The 22,927-nt window shown below is 39.6% G+C and overlaps 1 protein-coding gene across 2 annotated transcripts in view; it reads left to right on the plus strand.

Moving 5' to 3' along the window:
* Nucleotides 1–3,300: 3,300 nt before the first annotated feature.
* The window catches only part of LOC111071728 (voltage-dependent calcium channel subunit alpha-2/delta-3), a 43,736-nt gene continuing 24,109 nt past the window's right edge, over nucleotides 3,301–22,927 (plus strand). For both annotated transcript variants that reach the window (XM_022363217.2, XM_022363218.2), the window contains exons 1-3: nucleotides 3,301–4,083; nucleotides 8,274–8,900; nucleotides 16,682–16,763. In XM_022363217.2, coding sequence (XP_022218909.2) covers nucleotides 8,788–8,900; nucleotides 16,682–16,763 — 195 coding nt within the window. In that variant the 5' untranslated portion in view covers nucleotides 3,301–4,083; nucleotides 8,274–8,787. The remainder of the gene's footprint in view (nucleotides 4,084–8,273; nucleotides 8,901–16,681; nucleotides 16,764–22,927) is intronic.

Here is a 22,927-nt window from a genome sequence, read left to right on the forward strand (position 1 = left end):
TATTAATTCGATTTTCATTTATTAGGAATTTCCCATAAACGCATGTATGTAAATTATTCAAAGCAGATCAGTAGGATTTTTTTAGTTTTGATCTCGCTCACCAAGTTCTTTGTTTATTAATATGGCTTCTAAATAATCCTCTATGATTTCAACCAAAGGATTAGCATACAAAATATTGTCTCTTATTGAGTTTCCAAGATAGATTTTGATCTTCCCACGCTGTTGTCTTTGCTCGCTCACCCAGGTACGAACACTATTTACTAATTTTACAATATCTGTCTTACAGAAACCGAACAATACATTGATGATTTTCAAGCTCGGGAGTCCTTTCAGGAGGACCAGAAGTTGGTCAGGCGTAATGCTGGAAGGTGATATGTGGAGGTAGATAATGTTCTTCAGCTTCAGTAAATCCGCAATGGGGACGGTTTTGCAGCGTACTTCGAGTTCCTTAAGTGTAGATATATTGCAAATATGATAAGACTTTCAAGAGGAGAACCCTTTTTGTTGATTAACCCATCGATTAACGAGTCACGTAATGAACCGCCATACCACACTTTTAAATGTTTTAGTCTGGGCAACTGGCAGACCATCTCGTAGGGCACCGTTGAATCGAGGAGCTTTCCGCTAAATGTCAGACGTTCCAACTGCTTGCAGTTCGTCGCCAGAATTTCAAAATTATTCTTAGTGAGGTTTTGAATTTCAGGAAGGATCAGATGGCGTTATTGCTGCATCGTTTGGCAGAAATCCGCCACGCTCTTGGCATCCAATCCATAACAGGTAGAAACATCCAGAGATTCCAGTTGATCAAGAACATGCAATCCTTTTCCGCTATATGAGTCAGCAAACAACGTCAGCTTCCTTAGAGACGGAAATTGCTTGAGATTGCACACAAAATCCGTAAACAGCTTATCGTTTTCTTCGTTAAATTCGTCTTCTTCGGAACACCGCAAACTAGCATCCAAAGACTTGAGCTTTTTCAAGCTGTTTAAATCATCCAATCCGTCCCAGTCCGGAAAAAAATTCATTTCCAAATGTTGGAGATTGGAGCAGTAGCTCCGCAAGAGCCACAGGTGCTGATTTCCTTTCCAACTATTCAAATCAGACTTATAGCTAACCATATTGTCGCCAACGATCTGAAACAGTTGTTCTATATCTTCGTCTTCAAAACGATAAGTACATGTATTAATATGTTTGTACCGATGGGTTGCGTATCTCTTGAAAACCTCTCCAATCCACTGGTTCGAGGAAGCGAGACTTAGCTGGTCTTTTACCTTCAGATAATCAAATACAACTTTCCAGCAATCCTCGATTATATCAAAAATAGTTGCACGAGATGTTTCCACTTTGGCTTCCTTTTGAATGCGTGCATTAGCTTTTCTCTTTCTTTTTTTCGCGGCAGCAGCTTTTGCCACATTACCACTGCAAGCATGTTCACTCATGTCGCTTGTTGCCTTGTTTTGTTTGTTTTGGCAGATTCTATCCTATCAGCAGCTGCGGAAAAGATCAACCTTAACGTATGTATTTTAGGTACATATACATTGATGAAAAGTCAAAGACTTGCCTTTATGTGTACGGAAATCCTTTGGGTTGATCACTTATTATCTTTACTTGGGGCCCAGGAATCTGTACGTCTGGATGGAAAGAGATTAGTTGATTATAAATGCATCCATGTGTAATGGATGTAATATCTATACCATTCAATTGAACCGTCGATGGGTGCAGGATGGAATTGACAACGCCAGCTGCCGCCTGATTCTCGCAAAGCCTGGACAACTGCGAGATCTCTGCCAGATCCAGACACTGGTTGATGTTGTTTGAGGCTAATCGTGCTCCACCTTCAGCTCTGAAAGAAATCTAAGATTTGGGTTTAATTTTCGCTTTGTGCCGCGCAATTTGTTGCGAGCGCTTACCAATAGAGGCTTGCGTGTTCTATCTCGAACCAGCTTCGACATGGAGATTGGTTATTATGCTGGAACCTACGGAACCTTTCCAAATATACGTTGTTCCGTAGCTTCAGGGCTTAGGCATGGTTTCTTTCCCCTACAGTTTTGATATTTCAGGCTTGTTCTTGTTATTGAATTCAAAGGCACCTGCTGGCTTTATCGATGGTAGCCTCAAAATTATATGCAGTAACATCGATAGTATCGATAATATCAGTAGGGGTACTACTATAACATTTTGGTTGAAATAAAAATTAACAAAAATAGCTAAAATTACTATTAATGGATGTCTTTTATGGAATTATTAAAAAAAATTGTCACAAATTGTTGATGCTGTTGTTGTCAGTAGTCAATTTTTGCGGACCCTGTAAGGAAAACATTGAAGCCAACTATGTACATATATCAAAATATTTATTTTGAAATTTGTAAAAATGTTTTTATTTCCCACTCATTTCTCACACAGAGGACTTTAAATGCACTTTTTTTGTATATAGATATATACATATATATGTATATGTATATTATATTGTATATAGACATATTGAGAATTTTAATTTTAAAATTAAAATCAGAAGCTAAATCATCACCATGTTATTTTTATTACCTTTGTTACAAAGGGATGTATGTATCTATTAGTTTTGTAATGAATGTGGAAGTGTGTAACACCTAAAATTAAAGGTGTGCCCTCCTATAAAAAAACTTTGTTCTTAATCAGCATAAATAGCCCGAGTCTATAGAAAAGACTCGCAAATTTTTTTATTAAAAAAAAAGGTAATATTTTTAGTTAATTGTATGGGGACCGGTTTATTCGCATACATAAAATTCGCTTCTGACTGATTCGACCCGGAGAGAGACTAAATTGAGAGCTCCCAGCATGGGAGCTCTCGCACGCCGATTACTGATTCAAATGAATAAAATCATACGAGTGATTTTTACTCATTTTGTTTTCACTCATACTCATTGTTGTTTTGAAAGTGAAAAAGCGCGGACCTACTATTTCATTAAACAAAGCTGTGTGCACACTACTGATCAAAATATAAGTATGGGCTTAACTTAACTCAAATGTCAATGTTGTAATACGTTTTCACCATTTAAATATGCTGAAACCTCAAGACAAAACTGTTTGCACAGTTTGAGTCAAACTGTTAACGCTAAAGAAGTTTATTCTACATACATACATATGTATGCACATATTTATGAAATTTTATATTAAATAATACAAGCAATCCTGTCATCTGCTGTAGAATGTCGCATAAAAATATCTAAACCACCCAAAATATCAAATTTGTTTCGATAATTCGATACATATTTGACGTCCCTAGTAAAAGCTCTTAGAGAGAATGTTTAGTTAGGCGCGAGAGCCTGGCGAGTGTGGATGCGTTCTTTAAGCACGGCCTATACAACAAAGTGAACCAACCCAGTAAAGGGGAAAAACAACAGAAGCCAAGCGCGACGTCTAAAAAAATAAACCCCTAAAAGAGTAGAGAGGAAACACAGAAATTGTTGACGTGCGAAACAAAAGCAGAGCTAACGGTAGGCCAACGGAAAGTGCAACGAGAGAAAAGTGAGAGAAAAGTAACAGGCATAAACTTGCTCGCATCTTGTGGGCAATCTTGTGTGCCAATATTTCAGTGTTGTAAAGCAAGCAACGGAGAGAAGGAAATGTGTTGAAAATTAACAAAAGCTATTTGAAAATCTCTGTACACCACAATTTCTTAAAATCCAAAAGTTGGAAAAAATTCTACACAGATATATGTATGTACATAATATAAGTGTATATTTATATATATATATATATATATGTGTGTGTAGTGGTACAATATTTGTGAGCGCCAAAAAGCCGAAGAGACGAAGCCGCGCAGCCATATAAATCGTCGCTGCTCTCGCGCGACGGTCTCCAGCTCGAAAGTCCACGTCCTTCTCGGTCGCGTAGTAAAAACTCTCGTAGCTTGCGCGTGTGTGTGTCTGTGTATGAGTGTGTGTGGATTGTCGGCATATCCTGTGGGGCTCTCGCTGTGCCTCGCTGCACATACCCCCCGAAACACCATCCCGCTATAGGCGTTGCGTTTAAGGATTTTGTTTTTGGTCAAGTTTTTCGTACTCAGCTTCGAAATTGCGAATTTGGCGCGCAGAGGAGCATCAAGTAAGTGGGAGAGCGCTGGAGCAAGAGAGAGAGTTGGGGAGAGACAGCAAGACAGAGAGAGAGAGACAGTTGGGGAGAACTCTCTGCTGGCTCTCATTATACTGTCGTTGATTGCACAATAAAATGGGCAAAACAAAATTAGAAAAACAAGAGATTTTGGAGGAGTTCTCGTAAATTGGGTAAAGTTTCAATAGGAAACGGAATAAATCAAATGTTCAGCATTTTTCAGTGCGCGTGGGTGTGTGCAACTGTGTGCTTTTGTCTGTATGCGAGTGTATGTAAGCTCTTTGTTTGCGCGCCCAAAAAAGTATGCTATGCCGTTTTACTATTTACTACTACGCACGCTCCCCCACCCCCACTCACACTCACACACACAAAGCACACATACACATGGCACATAATAAGGGCTTAGCGTGTACTACATCTACGCAGCTTACGCAGCTGCGTTAAATCTCAAGGCTTGACCAATACCTCGTAACCTTTGACTTCCCTCCCCAGTCCTGGAGTCCAGCCACTGCAGCTTTTTAAGCTGTTTACCCACATATATATTTGTACATAGAGAGAGTGTATGTGGTGTGTGTTCGTATATGAAGGTTCTGCCAACGCAATCTTTATTATCCTTTTATTCTTCGGCTTTCTGGCTCTGGTTCTGGTTCGTCCTTCAAATATTTGCATCTTGTTGCTCTACCCTTTGCAGCAGCAGCCCGGCTAATTGATGTTCCTGCAGTATTTGTAATGCATCCATTTTTGGATTGCCGACCCCAAAAACTTGAAACCGCAAAAAGGATTTACTTTATATATTGGGACTTTTGAATAGTTTTATTCTTGTTTTGGGACATGATTAAGTATACATATGTATCAATGATGAAGGAAAAGTACTCGTAATCTTTGAAATTAGTATGAGATTGGCACAAAATGGTTCCATGAGCTTTGAATATCGCAGATTTCTCTGACATTTGCTAAAGGATTAATATCGGTTTAAATACGACATTATTATCAAAAAGGGTCTGATTTGGATGCTTTCAGTTTTGGAATTATTCATGAATGGAAAATTATTGTATTTTCGTATTGTCTCCTATTCTGCCAGCCTCCTGCAAATGTCGATGTTTGTTAGACAATCTTTGGGTTCGTTGGATGCCGCATAACTCAGAAAACACTTGTGAAAACTTGCAAAAGGTTAATATATATAATAAATATGGCATGTTGTCTGCTTGCAACATATCAAAATAAAATATATAGACAGAATCACACACACGCACATAAACACATTTGGCTGCTAAAACGTTTTGTGCTCGGCGTATTGAAATTTTCAGAGGCACATTAATTTCATTACGAAAACTCCCAAGGCCATATTGCTGTTCGTGAACATTGCTCCCTGCACCCTGTGCTCCTGTTACCTCTGCTGTTGTAAGCCAAACAAAACCAAAAAGCCAGGCCAAACATAAAAAGGCAAAAAGCAAACAGAACGGAAGAAGGGGGAAAGGAGCAGCAATAGTGGTGGTCGAGGGGTGTGACGGTTGTGAAAATGGGAAAAAGAGCGGCAGGAGCTAGCGATATATGCGATATAATAAATCTTTTGTATAACACGCAAAACTTTATGAACGTGCGCCAACTATAAAACTTTCACTTTTCAACAATGCTTTCCCTCTGCCTGACGGTTGCCTGACATATCCACACGATGCACATGCTTTTATTTTTATTATAACTATTATGCTGTTTCATTCCTTTCCTCCTGATAGCCTTACGAAACATGGACATTTCGATGGGGTATATGTACATATGTACGTATGTACGTATACGTGCCTGACAGCGAACGTTGACCCATTGAAGGAAATCGGATAATTCCAAAATGTTTATACCCGGTACTCGTAGAGCACTACATATAGCAGATGGAGTATATGTTATTCGAGCAGTTGTATATAAGTATAGCAAATGTGTAGGGAAAGTATTAAAGTATTCATGTAATATTTTTGACTATCCCGAAAAACCTAAAAAATATAGCTATTTCCGTATGCTTTTCTGTAGAAATACGTGGATCCCGTAGTCTATAGAAAATACACATATGCAGACATATGTATATTAACTTGTGTTATGTGTTTATGTGTTATGAGTTTAAAAAAATATGGGAGGAATCTATTTATATGTCCCGGAATTATACAAGTAATGTTTATAAAATAAATACCTACCAATCTAGCAACATCATATGCAGTTAAAAAATACATATAGCACCATACACATGCTCCGTAGTTTTGACCTTTCAAGTTATACTCATGCTCGAAAAAGACCGATCTTAAAATATCATCGAAACACATTTTAGTTTTAAATTTAATATCATGCTCATGGCAAATTAATATAATATTAATTGTTTGAATCGAATTTAAACTTTATTTACCACGAAAATTGAATTATAGGAAATCAAACATATCTCTGTGTATACATGATATTCGAAAGCGGAGACTTTTTCGTACTCATGTGTGTCTGGTAGGCTATTCCAATTATCAGATGAGTAAAGATATACATACATATATTCCATATGTACCTAATTAAAAAGCGAAGATGCATATGAACCCACGATAAAAGTCTTGTGTGCGGTGAACTTAGAACTAATTTTGCATTGAATAATTATTTAGTGTGGGTATAAGGTAGGAGTTATAGTCATAATATTAATATGAATGAATATTTTACTTAGCTTGCTACTTTTGTTTTCCTCTTATTCGTGTGAGTGGATGTGCAATTTGTATTGTAAACATATATATATGCAAATATATCTTTATAAAGATGTGGTTGATGCGTTATAAATAAGTTGCATACTTTTGGGGGCTTGTACTGAAGGAACTGACTGCTGCTGCTGCATGCAGCTCCGGTTTCTGTTTCTGTGAGCGGTGCTGGGGCATCCTGTGCGTGGCTGCCGCTCCATTTCTGTCAAAGTTTTTGACGTTAAGGCAGAGGAGCGGAAAAGGCGAAGCCGGGCAGAAAATTACACTGAAAGCGTGTGAAATACATATACATACATATGTACATATGTATGTCAATATACTTACATAGTTAGATATGTTGGTATATGAGGAATACGCATATGTATGTGTATGTTCGCTAGTGCGTATCGGCCACAATAAATTGTCTTTATTTCATGCGGATGCGGCTGCTGAGGAATGAGGGGAAAAGATGGTATTGGGGACAAGTTGGGAAGTTATGTGCGGGGCCCAGGCAAAGGCTTGCACCATGTTTAATGAAAATTATTACGCGATATCCTTGGGGACACACATACACACGCACGCACACACTGCTACAGGGGAGGATGTATGGCTATGTGCGCTTTTTAAGGGGGTGGCATGCCCATACAAAAAAATAACCATTACCCGCTGAGGGAGTCCTTCTGAATGAGCCGCCTTCCCCCACTGCGCATGTGCCTCAGACCAAGCGAAACGAGTTCGAGTTCGAAAGCATCCCGAAGTTATCCTCTCACATACGTGTGAGTTATGTTTATGCGTCTGCCTGTCCCTGTGTGTGTGTGTGTGTGTGTGTGTGTGAGAGAGGGTGAACGAAGTGGGAGTGGGTGAAAACGCATTTCTAGGTCAAACCCACATGAAGCCAGAGAACCTGCCCGTGGTCCCCATGCCAGACCATTATCGTGGAAACGTGTACGAAACACATATTTCTGGTTTGTTTGAGAGCCGAGCCGGAAAGAGAAACTTTTCGAAATGCGATTGAAAATTAGTTTTCTTTCTTTCTTTTTGATATAAAATAAAAGTTTCGAATAAACATATAACTTTTGGAGGAACATTTTCATTCGGATTTTTTATGAAAATTGTTATTTAAAATAAAATTTTTATTGCATTGTATTATACATCCCCACCAGAATTTTTCTATAAAAAGATAATTTTGGATATTATAAGAAATTAGAATTAACCAATAGTTTTTCCTTGAAGAGGTATACGAACCGTTATAGTGGGTATAAAACACACCTTTTTCGTATTTTCATCAGGTCTTAGATGATCCACAGTATTTTTAAATATATAAATCATCTAAACATTAATTCCTTCCAAATTCTAACACAATTAATTGTTTTAGTGGGTGTGTTCGTTCCGTTTTACAATCACATATGTAAAAAGTCTCTCTTTATAAAGATAACGTTAAAAGTTTATTTTAAAAAATTCACTAAATTTAAACGTTTTCTTGTTTCTTTACAGGAACCCAAACAACATATCGCAATACAATACCAGCTATATTAGCACTTGCCCCAAAAGAATAACTAATGAAATTTCTTGGCAAAAATGTTGAACATATCCGGCAAAAGCAATACAAACTTTTGGGAACACAAAATGTTCGACTTTCACGCGTTCAAACCAAGTAAATGAAAAACCAAATTGGAACCAACAGAAGGGATGCTATGAAAAAAACATAGTCGCATTCAATTACTGACTATAAATAAATTGTAAGCCGAAAATTTAAATTAATTAAATTGAACAAAATCCGTTGTGCAGCGGCGCTAATTTCTAGTGAAGTGTCAATAATAATAAACAAAAAAAATACAGCAATTAAATGTGGAAATAAAATTGAAATTGCTGGACTGTTCTGTGGCTTTTATCGCATGTGCGGGGCACGCCGAAGATAAATAATTATAAATTTTCGGAAACTGAAAAATCAATTGAAAGTGGCCGCCCCGAAGCCAAAACCAGAGATTCAAACGTGAACAGACCAAAAATGGAGAGCAAACACTGGAGTTGCTTTGTGGCCATTGTGCTGGGCGTGTTGATATTCAAAATGCACATATTTGTTGCGCTCGGCGATCAGGATGAGGATATACCCCACAACGAGTAAGTCCTGCCCATTATCCACATCTACATCCACATCTGACATGCTCCAACCAGCATCAGCATCAGCATTTTCAATTATGCATTTGCCAAACATTCTGCCAATTTCCTCTCGCAGGAAATTAATTGTAAATTTGTTTATTCTACACGAAATGCTTCGCCCAGTCCGTTGCCCAGACTATAATTTACCAACAATTCAACAAAACACTACTGAAACACAAATACTAATTGTTATTGTTTTTCGTTGCTATTTTCTGTATCAAATGTGGGAAAATGTGCCTGTTTAGTTCTCCGCTGAATAGTAAAACTAAACAATTATAAATTTTGAATGAAATAGAGAGCGCGCTGTATTCTATTTCTGTATGTGACGGCTATAGTAAACATACATTGCGAAATACTAATAATATTCGCCAAATCAATAAGCTGAGTATAAATACTTCAGTTAAGATTAGCTTTCGGTTCGACATTAATGGATGGGCCTTCATTGAAATATTTACCAATAATTTATACAATCTTAATTATTTTAAGGTTGAGTTGATTTTGGTTATTTTTAGTTTAAGCATCAATATATTTGGATAAGAAAGTAAATAATTTTTTGCAATAATAAAAAGAATATCTTGATGTTTTGAACAGAAATAGGTTTTATAACTTGGCTATCACAACTCTCCAGTTGGATGAAAGTGGCAGTAAGCGAAAGTATGGGATAATCCAAGTCCAACAACTTTCATTGAGAAGAATATTCATTGCAAATTGGCAAAGATCAAATCAACTCTCAATTTATATCAGTTCAAAATCGGTTTCACAATGCCTCATCAATTTTTAGTAGAATAATTATTTCGCATATAACTTTTTCCATGCCTCAACAGTTTTTTATGTGTCCGAAAATCTTTTGTGTGCAAAACTTTGGCCATTCGTTTGCATTTATAGGCCAATTTATTTATGATTATTACTTTGTTTACCACACACAGATTGGCAGAGAATGTTTTGCCTCTTAATAGCCATAGTTTTCCGACCGAGTGTAAAGTGTGAGGCGAGAAACATATTGAGGCACATGTCAAAGCGATTGGCAGTCTCATTTAAAATGCGCAAAAATAGAAAATAATGACTGTTTAGTTGCCATTAAAGAAAGAATCATTTTCATACTAAGTATACGCTGGGTAGACGCCATAAGATACGCGGATAGCGGCGTTAGTTTGGATAGTTTTTTCTGATGGCTTTGGAAAAAATGTTCTGCCTGTGCGATGTGCCGTTGAGATACTTTGTGTCTGTATGCGTATCTAATGGATACATAATACGATTTTGCAATTAGCGTTCGAGAGGACGAGACCTGCATGTGTGTGGGTATGTGCGTGTGTGTGCGGAAAGGAAAAGCAGCACACGTAACCGCAGCGCTCACTTGGCTAATTAACCCAAAACCAACTGCCATTTGCAAGCAAGGACAACTGCCTTCTGATGGGAATGGGCATGTAGACATGGGAGCAGGAGAAAGAGCGGGAACGGGAGCGAAAACCGGAACAGAGACCACTAAGTGATTTTTTTTCTTGCTGCTTTTGTATCTAATGTCAGTTTTATTTATTGAAATTAGTTTTGGCATTCGGCTTTTGTGTTGGCGTTATTTTAAGGGTTGCCATCCCTAGTAATGCTGTCATTCTTATTGGTTACCTAACTTGCATTTATGGTAATCGTCTTTTCCAAATCCTGTAATGGACTGTGCGTATACTCGTACATATATATATCCATCAAGATGATTTAGTTAACATTTGAGTTTGCTTTCGTACTCCACGGATTTCCTCTTGAGCCCGTTCCCCTTCGGCTTGACATGTTGCGGCACATGGGAGAAAATAAATTTAATTAATTTGAAACATAAAGTTTTTTGCTCGTTCTTTCCTTGTTTTCTTTCGGCTTCACACTCTTTCGTTGCCTCCCATGTTGCCAGTTGCTTTATGTCACTGCAGAAATTCAATTAAATTTATTTCAACTTTTGCTGCTGGGCTACAAAAACAACAAGTCGAGCCTTAGGGGTCCTGCCTTGACGATTATGTTTTGAAATGGGATGATGCCGCTGCTGATGATGAAGCTGGTCCTGTTTCCAAATGTGACTCTGATAGTGGTAGTGGTCCTGCTCCTGCTCTTGGACTCTGGGCCCATTGCTTTTGGTGTAACTGACCCAAATCTCTTTTATATAAAGTAGGAGCATTCCAAAGCGTTGTTTTGCTCGTTGCTGGCTTTTCCTTTTGGCCGGCCTGCATCCATTCAACGGGTTTTCTTAGGCCGTCCACATTTCCAGCTCTCAATAGCCACTCTCTTTCCGTCGTCTGACCATGTCGGACTCTCACTGACTTTGCCTCTGCCTGTGCCCATTTACTTGCCTCATTTTCAGTTGCAGTTGCAGTGGCAGCCATCGCCATTTTAATGCATGCCTCGTTTGCTTAAGCACCTCCCTTCCGTTCCTGCAAGTAGTTGCATTGACAGCATCGTCCCGGGGCTCCTTCGGCTCCTGCTGTTCCTCCTGGCCAACAAAAGACCACTTCCCTGACTCAGTGTGGGTCACGTGCCATGGCCAGAACTTTAAGGCCAAAAGAAAAGGGACAGCTTGTGTCAAAGAGGATGTTACATGATTCATTTTTTTGACAGCCTGCGAATGACCGATTGATTTAAAAACCAACGACGATTTTATAGAAATAAAACACGAACTTTAGATCAATATAGCCCAGGCATTATAAATAACTTGGTCGTAAAATGGAAAACCAAATCCAAATTTTGAATTCAGAATTGGATAGAGCTCTTGTGGCGAAAGGATTAGCTTCTCTGGGGAAACCCGCAACCCCGAAGGAGATCTCGGAGCAAATGGCAAAGATGTTTATTAGCACGCCTGCATCTGATTTCACGGATCAAGTCCAGTCGACCCTAGCGAAATATGAACCTACGGGATTCTTCAAGAGAGAGGGTGAACTCTATTCGGTGCCCACTGAATTATTCAATATAGTTAATAGCGGCTGTGGAATCGACGCAAAGCCAGCGATTCAACGCATTCAGAGCCAAACAAAGTCGGTAGTGTTCTACGGTGTGCCCCCCATTGACCCTGCTAACTCGCTACGCCATCCATATCTCTACCAATTTAACTAAACGAATATAAAGCAGAATTCCGTTTCTAAAAGCCATCCGTCAGATCTCACACACATTTAAATTTTGCTAACTTTATAAATTTCTTAGTCAACAATAGAAACCGCTCACGAACATAGCATATGTAATTTTCATAGCCAATTTTGACAAATAATTTAGCCAACAAAAAAAATAAACGTAAATTTCTGTTCCACATGATTTCAATTCCATTTTATTTTATATGAAAAAAAGACATGTTTAATATTGGTCATTTAGCCCGCATTAAAAGATGAAGGGCTCCAATCTATTATATTAAACATAAAAAACACTACACATAAAAAAAACTAGACAGCATATAAGCAAAGAACATACAATATTTTTTACCAATGAAATATATCCAAAAGAAAAGAAAATTCTACCTTTAAGCTCTCTTTTTGTCTCCGTATAATTTTGCTTTTCAGATTTTCAAAGTAGGTGCTTCGTTCTACTCCACTTTTATACGGAAATTGTTTCCTTTTTTATGTGTTGTTGGATCTGCAAGTGGCGCAATTGCTGCTTAAAACAATTTTTGCATTTGACACTATGCGGAGTGGGATTGGAGGGAGTGTCTGTGTGTGGCGTGGCATATCTAATTACGAGACGGATTAAGCGAACAAATAAAACAAAATCAACAGAAGCGAGCAAACAGAGCACTAACTACTTATGACAAACGACTGTGAAAGTGCATTAAGCGGCAGCTGGAACAGAAGCAGAAAAAAGCACCGGGAACAGAACTGACGTCTGGCGTATTATTTTGGTTTTTATCACCCTCCCCACCCGATCACCGTACGTACACCTAATATGTACGAGATATACGAATAGTTGTAGGAAAAGAGGATTTTAAATTAGCGAGGAACACGACAGATTAATTTATAAATTCGGTTGAGGCAGGAGCAAAGAACATGGAAAATGAAAAAATGCATACATTTATGATTATGACAAGCAAATTAGTTTTCAGTGGAAAACAATATACGTATTTTATTTATTTTATTTTATTCTAAATAGAATTTGAACATTTATTCTCAGAAGCCATTTCTCTCAAACCATCATTCACAAAGTCAGAGCTCTTTGATATCGGATCAAGTCATATGAAAATTCGAATTGCATGAAGAGGTGATTGAGTTAAAAATAGGAGGCAAGGATTTGGAAATTTTTTTTTTGAAAATATCCCTTTTAAGTCAAACTTTGAAACAAGATTATATAAATTATTAAAGAATTAAATGCAAGCTTTGGGGGTCTTAACCAATTACCCAAAATACAAGTCCTGAGCATATTACTCTGGTAACTATGTAACCGACCCAAATCCCTTTTCGTATAGAGTAGGATGATTCTAAAGCGTTGTTTTTCTCGTCCTCGCTTCTCCTTTTTGGCCGGCCTTCATTCATTCAACGGGTGTTCTTGGCCCGTCCACATTTCCAGCTCTCAATATCCTCGCTATCCCTCGTCGGCCTCTCACTGCCTTTGCCTCTGCCTGTGCCCATTCACTTGCCTCATTTTCAGTTGCAGTTGCAGTGGCAGCAATCGCCATTTTAATGCATGCCTCGTTTGCTTAAGCACCTCCCTTCCGTTCCTGCAAGTAGTTGCATTGACAGCATAGTCCCAGGGCTCCTTTGGCTCCTGCAGCTCCTCCAGCTCCTCCTGGCCAACAAAAGACCACTTCCCTGACTCAGTGTGGGTCACGTGCCATGGCCAGAACTTTAAGGCCAAAAGAAAAGGGACAGCTTGTGTCAAAGAGGATGTTACATGATTCATTTTTTGGACAGTCTGCGGATGACCGATTGATTTAAAAACCAACAACGAATTGATCGAAATTAAACACGAATTTATGGGAACTTTAGATCAATATAGCCCAAACATTATGAAAAACTTGTTTCCTTCCTTTTTTTCATTTACTTTACTTACTTTTTCATTATTTACGTTTTAATTATGGATGGATGATGGACGAATGTGTATAAAAAATTTTAAGCTGTGCAAATCTTTCAACGGACTGGTCAGTTCTGTGAGTGTTTGTATTTTCAGGTACGATTTAAGTTCAGTTTATGGCAGTCTATAGAATGGGCTCCATGTTGCTTTAAGAACACTCCCACACAGTGAAAGGGCATTGATGTGAGCCCTTGTGATTGTGCATTCAAGTCTGCCAGAGGAGCACTGAAGAGCATTGCTCGAGCAGAGGCACGGGCTGGAAAGAAACTCATTTCAATTTCAATGATGCAAAACTGCAAAAACCTATTGACCTACTCCATGGAACTGCTACTACTACGACCCAGGTGTCTGTCCGTCTGTCTATCTGTCTGTAGTGCCTACCTGCCTCGGCGTAAACTTGCAGCAAGAAAAGTGAAAAGCGGCAAGGAAAAACAAGGAGAAGAACAGCGCCAAGAAATGCAACGAAACGAAACTAGTTCGATGGCTTTAGGTGTATATGGTGCTTGAGCATGACATACGTGGATGGTTCGTGCTCAAAAGGCTGCCGCAGAATAGAAAGTCACGGAGACCACACCTGAGCTCTCCTTACTATATGCTCTCCGCTAACCCCACCCCACATCGACATGGTTATAGCCATTGTCAAGTTTCTGGCCAAGCGGAGAAAGGAAATGGATAGAACAAAATGTAACTTTTTATTTTGCTGGCCACAAGCACGAGAAGTAGTCCCAGAAAGAGCTCTACTTCAGGCCAAGAAGATGACGTTGATGGCCTTTCATTGCTATTTGCTGCTTTACTCGTCGTCCCGATTCTCAATGTCCTCCCTGGTACTGGAAGTCTCTTAGCCTGGATTTTATGCTATATCTATGTACGGGTGCACGGCATTCCCATTGTTCTCCTCTTTTGTGTGTATGTATGTATCTGTATTTTTTTTACGTGAGCTGCATTTGCGTTTCTGGCATTGATAGTAGCACCAAACTGGATCAAAATGTTAGACCTTGCTGCATATGCGACTGACATTTTTCAAGGCGAAATTTGTGATCTTCTGCTGCGACATGGAACATGCTAATTTATTCTGTTCACCTTTAAAGAGTTTTGATATATATATATCAATCTCTGCTCTCAACTCTGAGCTACTCGTATAAAGAATTATTGGTAGACGTTATAAATTAAAATTCGGCCTTCCTCAGTGCATGCCATTCGGTTACGTAGTAGCTGTGCATATCTTTGGCCGCTTGAGCTTACACGGAAAACTCTCATTTAATTACCAGCACTTGATCCCACTGTTTTTCGTTGTTTTTGTTGCTGCTGACCACTTTTGTGAGCTTTCAGCCACAGGCCACCGGCCATCGGCCATCAGCATTATCCAATTTCAATCACTTTGTTGGCCACTTTATTTCGCTTCATTGTTTGCATATACGCCTCGTAGCTGCGGGCAAGAGTGGCACGAACAGGACAACTGCCCTTCCCCTTTGCAGTTTCCGCTTATAATACAATTTTTATATAATTTAAATTCATTTTTTGGCATCGCCTGTGCCATAAAACTTTGTCTGTAGCCGCCTCGCAGGCTGCAGTTGCATTTTCCTCCCAGCATGCCTCTCTGCTTCTGAGTCTTGGTCTGGGTCCTTGTCTTTCTCCTCAGCCATACCATATAAACATGCGCTTATTTTGTATCTAGATAGGGAAGCGTTGTCCTCCGTTGTTGCTTCCTTCGTTCGCCGCCGGCTCAACATAATCAACATTGCGTATACGCAGCGCTGCTGCGGTTGGGCTGTTTCCTCCTTTGTCTGCCTTTCTCCTCACCATATTGATACTGCAGATAATGCCATAAAATTGTGCAAATATTTTTGGGAGCATTATTTTGCATGGTCTTTACTCTGGCACAACTTGACTTTGTTTTCCCCTGTTCCTTTTTTTGTAATATTTCATTTTTGTTATATCAACGCCTCAACTTGCTCGTTGCCCCGACTTGAGTCTGGTCTCCGATTTCATGTCCTGTTCTTTTATTTTCAATTTGCTGTTGCCTCGATCCGCCCCAGTCCTCCTGGTCCCCAATCCTCGTTCGGGGCCGTGTAAAGGTCTGGCTACGGGTCCTTGACTTGTTTTATGAGCCCTCGTTGTGCTGCTTTTGTTTTGCTTTTGACTTTCGCGTTTAGATTATAAATGTTTGGAAAATGTTTTCACAATAGTTGGCTGTTGGTCCTGCTGTTATCCCTCGGCCCTTGAGAGTTCCATCATCGCCCGCCCTTTCCCTTCGGTAATGAGTTTTGCTTCAGTCTTCGGGCTCTCTCAAGTGAGTTGGACCTGAGTTGGGTCTAGGTCTTGGCCTGGCCCTGAATCTTTTTGTTGTAGTCTCTTTCTTTTATGTGGGAATTTGCTTGCTCGTATAATATATTTAGCATAATGATGGTAATGATTATGCGTTCTGGCCAGGCGGCAATTTATCGCTTAATGAAAGATTTGTATGCATTTACGCAATTAGCTGGAAATAATTTATGCGCAATTGAAAATCAATTTAAATTGATTTTTAATGGGCCACATGTCCATAGGTCGCAAGCGCTGGGACGCAGAATTGTTTCGTTTTTTTTTTGCCATCACATTCTGAATTAAGTATACGCAGCGTATAAATCAAAATGTTTCAATATATACTTAGTTATTTATTTTAGCATAGCAATAATAACTATTTTGATTTATTATATATTATTCTCATTATTATCTTGCAGGGTTCGCAATTGGGCCTTGAAGTTCGGCGTTGATCTGTGGGAATTTGGACGGCAATTCACCAAAATGAACGAGATCAAAAATGTAAGTAATTACCCAAAAATAAAGCCATATGGCTACACCAAACACGCAAAACATATGTATCCCCAAAAGACATATGTTTGCCTGTACAATGTACATACATATGTATCAGATAATGCCAATAAATGGATACAACAAATAGCATTTGTTAATGGTATTGGCCATGTCTGGCGGTTTAGCCGAAACAAATACACTTAAGCTCTTTGGGCACTTAGTTCTACTTATCGATAAGAGAGCATTTTTAGATAAATGCTTAGACGATGGCAAGGCTTCGGAGAGGCTTAACCAACAAATGCCTCAATTTTTCGTGTTTTCCCCCTAACGTTCCTCTTATTTGTTTCCTTTTCCCAGCTATTTGTTGTTGGCCCTAATGCAATTTAAACACAAATAAGGCTAATTGAGGGGGCACTGCTAGCAGTAGTGGGTGTAGTAGGTTATGGAGGTAGTGGGTGGGTGGGTGGGTGGTTGCGTAAGTATGTGACTGCGTGCTATCTATGTTAATAAGCATGGCTGTGTTTGGCTTTGGTTGACTGCGTGGTCTGCGGTGGCGGATGGCGGATGGTGGATAGGTCTTCTCCTCAGCCAGTCGCGTATTTTTGCGTTTAATCAGACGTGCATGAGCTAGTGGGTTGCCTTTATTATGTGTGTTTGTGTGTGTGATTATATGGGAGAGTGGCTCATACATCTATAAGGATTTACATACTTGCAGTACTCTGTGGGAAACTTTATATTTTGTTTGTTTAATTTGAACATACCCTGGAAAACATGGGGAACAAATTAATTTTGAGATCTATTTTATTAAAAATATTTGAATAGAATTATATAAACTCTAGGTCAGAAATAGTTAGATATAATTTAAATTCGCTTATAACAGCATTTATAAAATTTATAAAATTCACTTATTTACTGCTTGCCACGAACTTCACTGAAAATGGGATTATCCCTGCTAGGGTATAAATATCAGCAAAAGTATTCAGAGTAGAAGTAGACAGAGCCAGAGAGAGACACCGAAAGGCAGCGACATGGGATGAGAAAAAGAGAGGAAGAGAGTGCGAGGACGAAACAAAAGAGAAAAGGAAGATACTGGGGCCGAGCCCGAGCCCATGCCATATCCACATCCACAGTCAGAGTAAGAGGCAGAGTCAGAGGCAGCTAAAATGCAAATAAATTTGCTGGCTGTGACTGTCATTGAGTCTGTAATTGTCAAGTGCCGTGTTGCTGTTGCTCTGCTCTCACTTGTTGTTGCTGTGGGTGTTGTGTGTGTGTGCGTGTATGACTGTATGGGTGTGTGCTATCATTGCCTTTGTAGTGTTGGGTGGGTGACTGGTGGAGGTGGTGCTTCTGCTGTCGCTGACAATGTTTGTTTGTGTTAATTTAAAGCGCACGTCGGAGCACAGCGACAAAAAATGAGAACCTACGCCCAGATTGAATTAAATATCAAGTATACGCGACGTGGTGCGTCCTCTGTGTGGATGGGCATCGCTGGGAGTGAACAGAATGGTTGTGAAATGGCCTTGTGTGATTGTGTATGATTGTGTGTGTGTGTCTCTGAGCTTTATAAACACAATGTCGTAGCAGTGCTTGTGTGTGTGTGTGAGTGTGAGAAAGAATGTTTATCTGTCTGTTTGTTTGCCTGTGTGCGGGTGCGGGTATCCCTTGTTAACGCCTTCAACCTTCTATGGTTCTGTTGCGAAGGCTAATAAATTGTATGCATTATAAAATTATTGGCATGCCAAAAAAAAGAGCATAATATGAAAGGATTCCGCATTGACATAGGATGGCAAGCGCTTCTGGTTGAATGTTGGGGAGTGGGAGTGGGAGGGGAGAGTTGAGCATGGCATTAATGAGGCTGTTTAATGAAGAAAATGTCCTGAAGAACTATAATTGCTATAATTTGTTAGAAAAAACCTCGAAAGGATCGCCCTTGAAAGCTTCTGAGTTTTTTTTTTCTCAATGATGTTTACTATTCGAAGTAGTAAAGAAAATCAAGGATTTTCCACTTTTAAAACCAAACTTTGGGGCATCGTAATGTTCGGATTGCACAGTTTGTCAGACTCGTTGACCTACAAAGTGGATCCAGTACTTGGCTATCTCGTAGATAGTTACCAAATGGAAACTATTGACAGGCTCTTATGACAATTTAAATTCAATTGGGGTTCTTCTCCATTTCTTGTTCTTGTTGCTACGTTCGCTGGCACAATTTGGTTATTCCATCGACTTGACAGTTGTCCTTCAAAAATGTTTTGCAATATAATAAAAAGATACAACAAAAAAAAAGGGAAAAAAAGGAAAATTAAAAAAGGAAAGCAAACAATGTTGTGGGTGTGGGAGCAGCCTCGTGCACCTCCCTATCCACCCCCTTTCTTCTTCACTTTTTCAGCTTTTCTCGTATTTTCCTGCTGTTTTTTGTTTTTTGTTTGTTGTTTTGTTTAGCTACTTTCTGCTCGGCATTTTAAAGTAGCATAATAAAATGTAAAACAAATGCAGCGCACACGTTCAGTTATGCGAAAGGCGTCGCAGGACAACAGCAACAGAAACAGCAACAAAAACAACTCTCTAAAGACAAAATGGCTGCCACCAGTAAAAACAGTGGGTGGGGGACAGAGACAGGGACAGAGTGAGAGAAAGAGAAGCAGTGGGTGTCCGTGTGTGTATGGAATGCCTGTGCGTGGCGCATATTCATTTATTTTATTTTATTTTTCTTGTGCCTTTGGCCTGGTAACGTTTAGCGCTGACTAGCTTAAAAAATATATCTACCTAAGCCATGAATTATTTTCTTTAGACAGATACTGCATACAACATGAAGTACAGCGTACAGTCAGACAAGACTGAATAAGGTCTAAGGTCTAAGATGGAGTGCTCTCGTTTAATTTTAATTCAAATTTAAAATAAAATGTTGCTACTAATAGCTATCCCCCATTAACTCATATTCTTTGTCCGCAGCTCTTGTTAAAAGGCAAAAAGTGACGTCTTAACACGACTTAACACGACTTAACACTGATCGTTGTATCAAATGTTTTAATTAACAAGACTTGGTGAAGGTGATATCTTGGTGGCACTCTCAATCAGAGCTGAATATCGATTAATTTGAGACTAGTACTCGGAGAATCGCGAATGTTGCAAGCTGGCTGTCATGCTTATGTTACCCTAAGCCCCAACCTTACGAGTAACAGAGACAGACTCCATCGACAACATGACAGTACACAAAGTGTTACACATTTGCTTAGTCCAAATGACAGGAGCCCCCTCCATTCGCTCTGCCTGCCTGTTTCTCTCACTCTTTGTATAGCTATCTCTTTCGCTGGTTTTGTTGTGTGGCATTTGCTCGCACTCGCACGACTGTGACGCCATTATGGCAAATGATGATGTGTACCTAACGATGATGCAGATGACGATGATGAAGTCGAGCTGTTGTGATCATTATCAGCCATCTGCTTCGCTCTTCATTTCTCTCGCTCTCTCTCTCTCTCTCTCTGTTACTTGCAGTGAAATATGGGTCAAATTCAAGTAGAAATTTCAAAACAGAAATGGCTGCGCATTTCTTCGAGACGCTCTCCCTCTCTCTGCTTGCTTCCCATTTCTTAGAATGTAAATAAATTTAAGCATGCTCTCATTTTGCACGTAATACAAAACTTTTTAACTGCAAAAAATGAAAAGAAAATTTAAGAAAATAGAAAAACTTGCGCGTGCTTTCTGTTTTTTTATCCGCTTAACCTTCGCCCTGGCTTCTGCCTTCGCCTCCATTTCATTTTCTATGCCAGTTTGTAATGTAAGTGGCAAATTACTGTAAGAGTATTACATCCTACATCTTCCAGCTTTTTCTGCACTTGTACTTGGCATTCGCAGTGGTCGACCATTCAAGGTATAAAACCAGTAAACCAACTGCAAGAAGTGTTCATAAAATGTGAGAAGTGAAACTCTTAATCAATTTGGCAGAATATTTTGGAATCGTTGAAGGGTTTTACAAGAACATTTCAACAGCCCTTGAGTCAATAAACTGATTCATAAATATCATAAGTATATTTTACTTTAAATAAGCACGAGATGTTATTTATTACCGAAATGACAATGTCTGAAAAATATAATCACTAGTAAAAATATTCTGTTAGTAGAACATCTTTTTATACCCGTACTCAAAAAAGAGTTAAGGGGTATATTAGATTTGTGGTAAAAGTGGATGTGTGTAACGCAGAGAAGGAAACGTTTCCGACCCCATAAAGTATATATATTCTTGATCAGCATCAATAGCCGAGTTGATAGAGCCATGTCTGTCTGTCCGTCTGTCCGTCTTGTTTGACGCCTGGATCTCAGAGACTATAAAAGCTAGAGGAACCAAATTTTGTTTCCAGACTCATGTGATATCACACTGCTACAAGAGTATTTTAAAATTTCGCTCCGCCCCCTTCCCCTCCCACAAAGGACGAAAATCTGTGGCAGGCACAATTTTAAAGATACGATTAAACTAAAAACGCAGTATCGTAGAGAATGCCCATATCTACCAGATTGCCGAATTTGAATCAGATCGGATCATAATCGCCCCCTCCTGCAAGAGAAACGCTACTCATTCTCTTTCTCGCTCGCACACTCTGCCGCGTTCAGTGCGCGAGCAACCCCTAGCGGAGGAGATGTAGAATATAAATGGTAATTCTAAATTTTCAAATTCTAAAAAATCTTATGCTCAAAAATGTATGTACGGTATAAGTAGAGTCGCGACCCCAGAAGCGACTCACACGTTCCTTCTCGTTTTTTTTTCTGGAGCCCTGAATTGCAATTTGAATTACCACAAAATGTTCTTCAGTCTCATGCCATTCGGAGATCCATCTTCAGATCCCACTCGAGAAACAACGAAAAACTTGAAATTCTTTGGACCAAGGCCCCTTTCATTGCCTTTGTGTTTTTGTTTTGTGTTGGGCGTCTAAGCAATTATAATTTTCGAAGGCCACAAAATAAAATGCAGATTGTCGGTCATTTGTTTGGGCCAGTGGTAGCCCACTCCTACCCCTAATCGCACTCCGACTCCTGCTGCTTCTGCACAAACCAACGTCGAGTCCACGCTCTGTATTTGTCACCAAGCCCGGGAAATGGAGCTGAATCAAAGGCCTTGTTAGAGGCCAAAGCAATGGGCTTACGGTCTGTGGAAAGATTGGGTGCGGCGCAGACAGGGCCGCGGTGGCACGGGGCAGACAGATCGAGTCGGTTTTGTGTGTTTGGCTAACTAAGTGTGTGGCGAACAGTGTTGCGGACTGTAAAGAGACTAATCGTAAATCAAGGCGTCGACTCGGCGACGCACTTGAGGGCGGTGAAGCTCCCGAAATGGCTAAGGGCAGCTCCACTCCTTCATGGGGCTACTCCACTGGCTTTTATGCGGTCCAAAATGCATTCGGGTTGCAGACCCTCACACCCAACCACATCCCTGCGTTGCCTCTGAGGAAGGTGGAACTTTATATACATATGTATAGTATGTATGTATATCCCTGTATGAGTACGAGTGTATATATACAGTCAGTGCTTGTCTATGCAAATATTTAAGTCTGTCGTTGTCGTTTGGTGGCGAAAATGCGAGCATGACATACAGCTGCCGGAGCAAACAAATGTTAAGTGAGGGCTGGGCTGGACTGGACTGGCTTTGGCGCTGGCCCTGGGATGGGAGTGCGACCGGATGTTGGGGTCTATCCTTAATGAAAGTATAAAGCAAATTAAATATTTAATTTGATTAAATCCTCTGAGGGTACATCCATTAAATGGAAGTGGAGAACTAAAGTTGATTTCACTCAACTCCCTGCCCCTATAAGCCATAACCTTATGAGAAACCGAAAATATGCAGTAATACATTTCCGGAAAACTTGCAACAACTCTGAAAAAAAAAAAAAATATTTCCGAAATTTCATTTTGTGGAAACATTTTATGAAATTTTGATAACGAGTATATGGCCTTGTTATACGAATAAAATCAGTATGACACTTTAAATATTCCAAAGGCTTCCAGTAGAACAGTCGGCCGGCCAGTACGCCTTACCATTGTATGGTAGGATTTTTGATTTATTTTTTATTTTTGATAAAGTTTGGCAACACGGCCTTTGCAAACATGCTATCCACTCGACAGAGAAGCCTCTCCATACGGCAATTAGAGCTGGCAGAAAAAAGCCCTCCTCGCCTTGCCTTCTTTCA

The sequence above is a fragment of the Drosophila obscura genome, unplaced genomic scaffold, assembly GCF_018151105.1.
Source record: "Drosophila obscura isolate BZ-5 IFL unplaced genomic scaffold, ASM1815110v1 contig_46, whole genome shotgun sequence".
In the NCBI taxonomy this organism is placed as follows: domain Eukaryota; kingdom Metazoa; phylum Arthropoda; class Insecta; order Diptera; family Drosophilidae; genus Drosophila; species Drosophila obscura.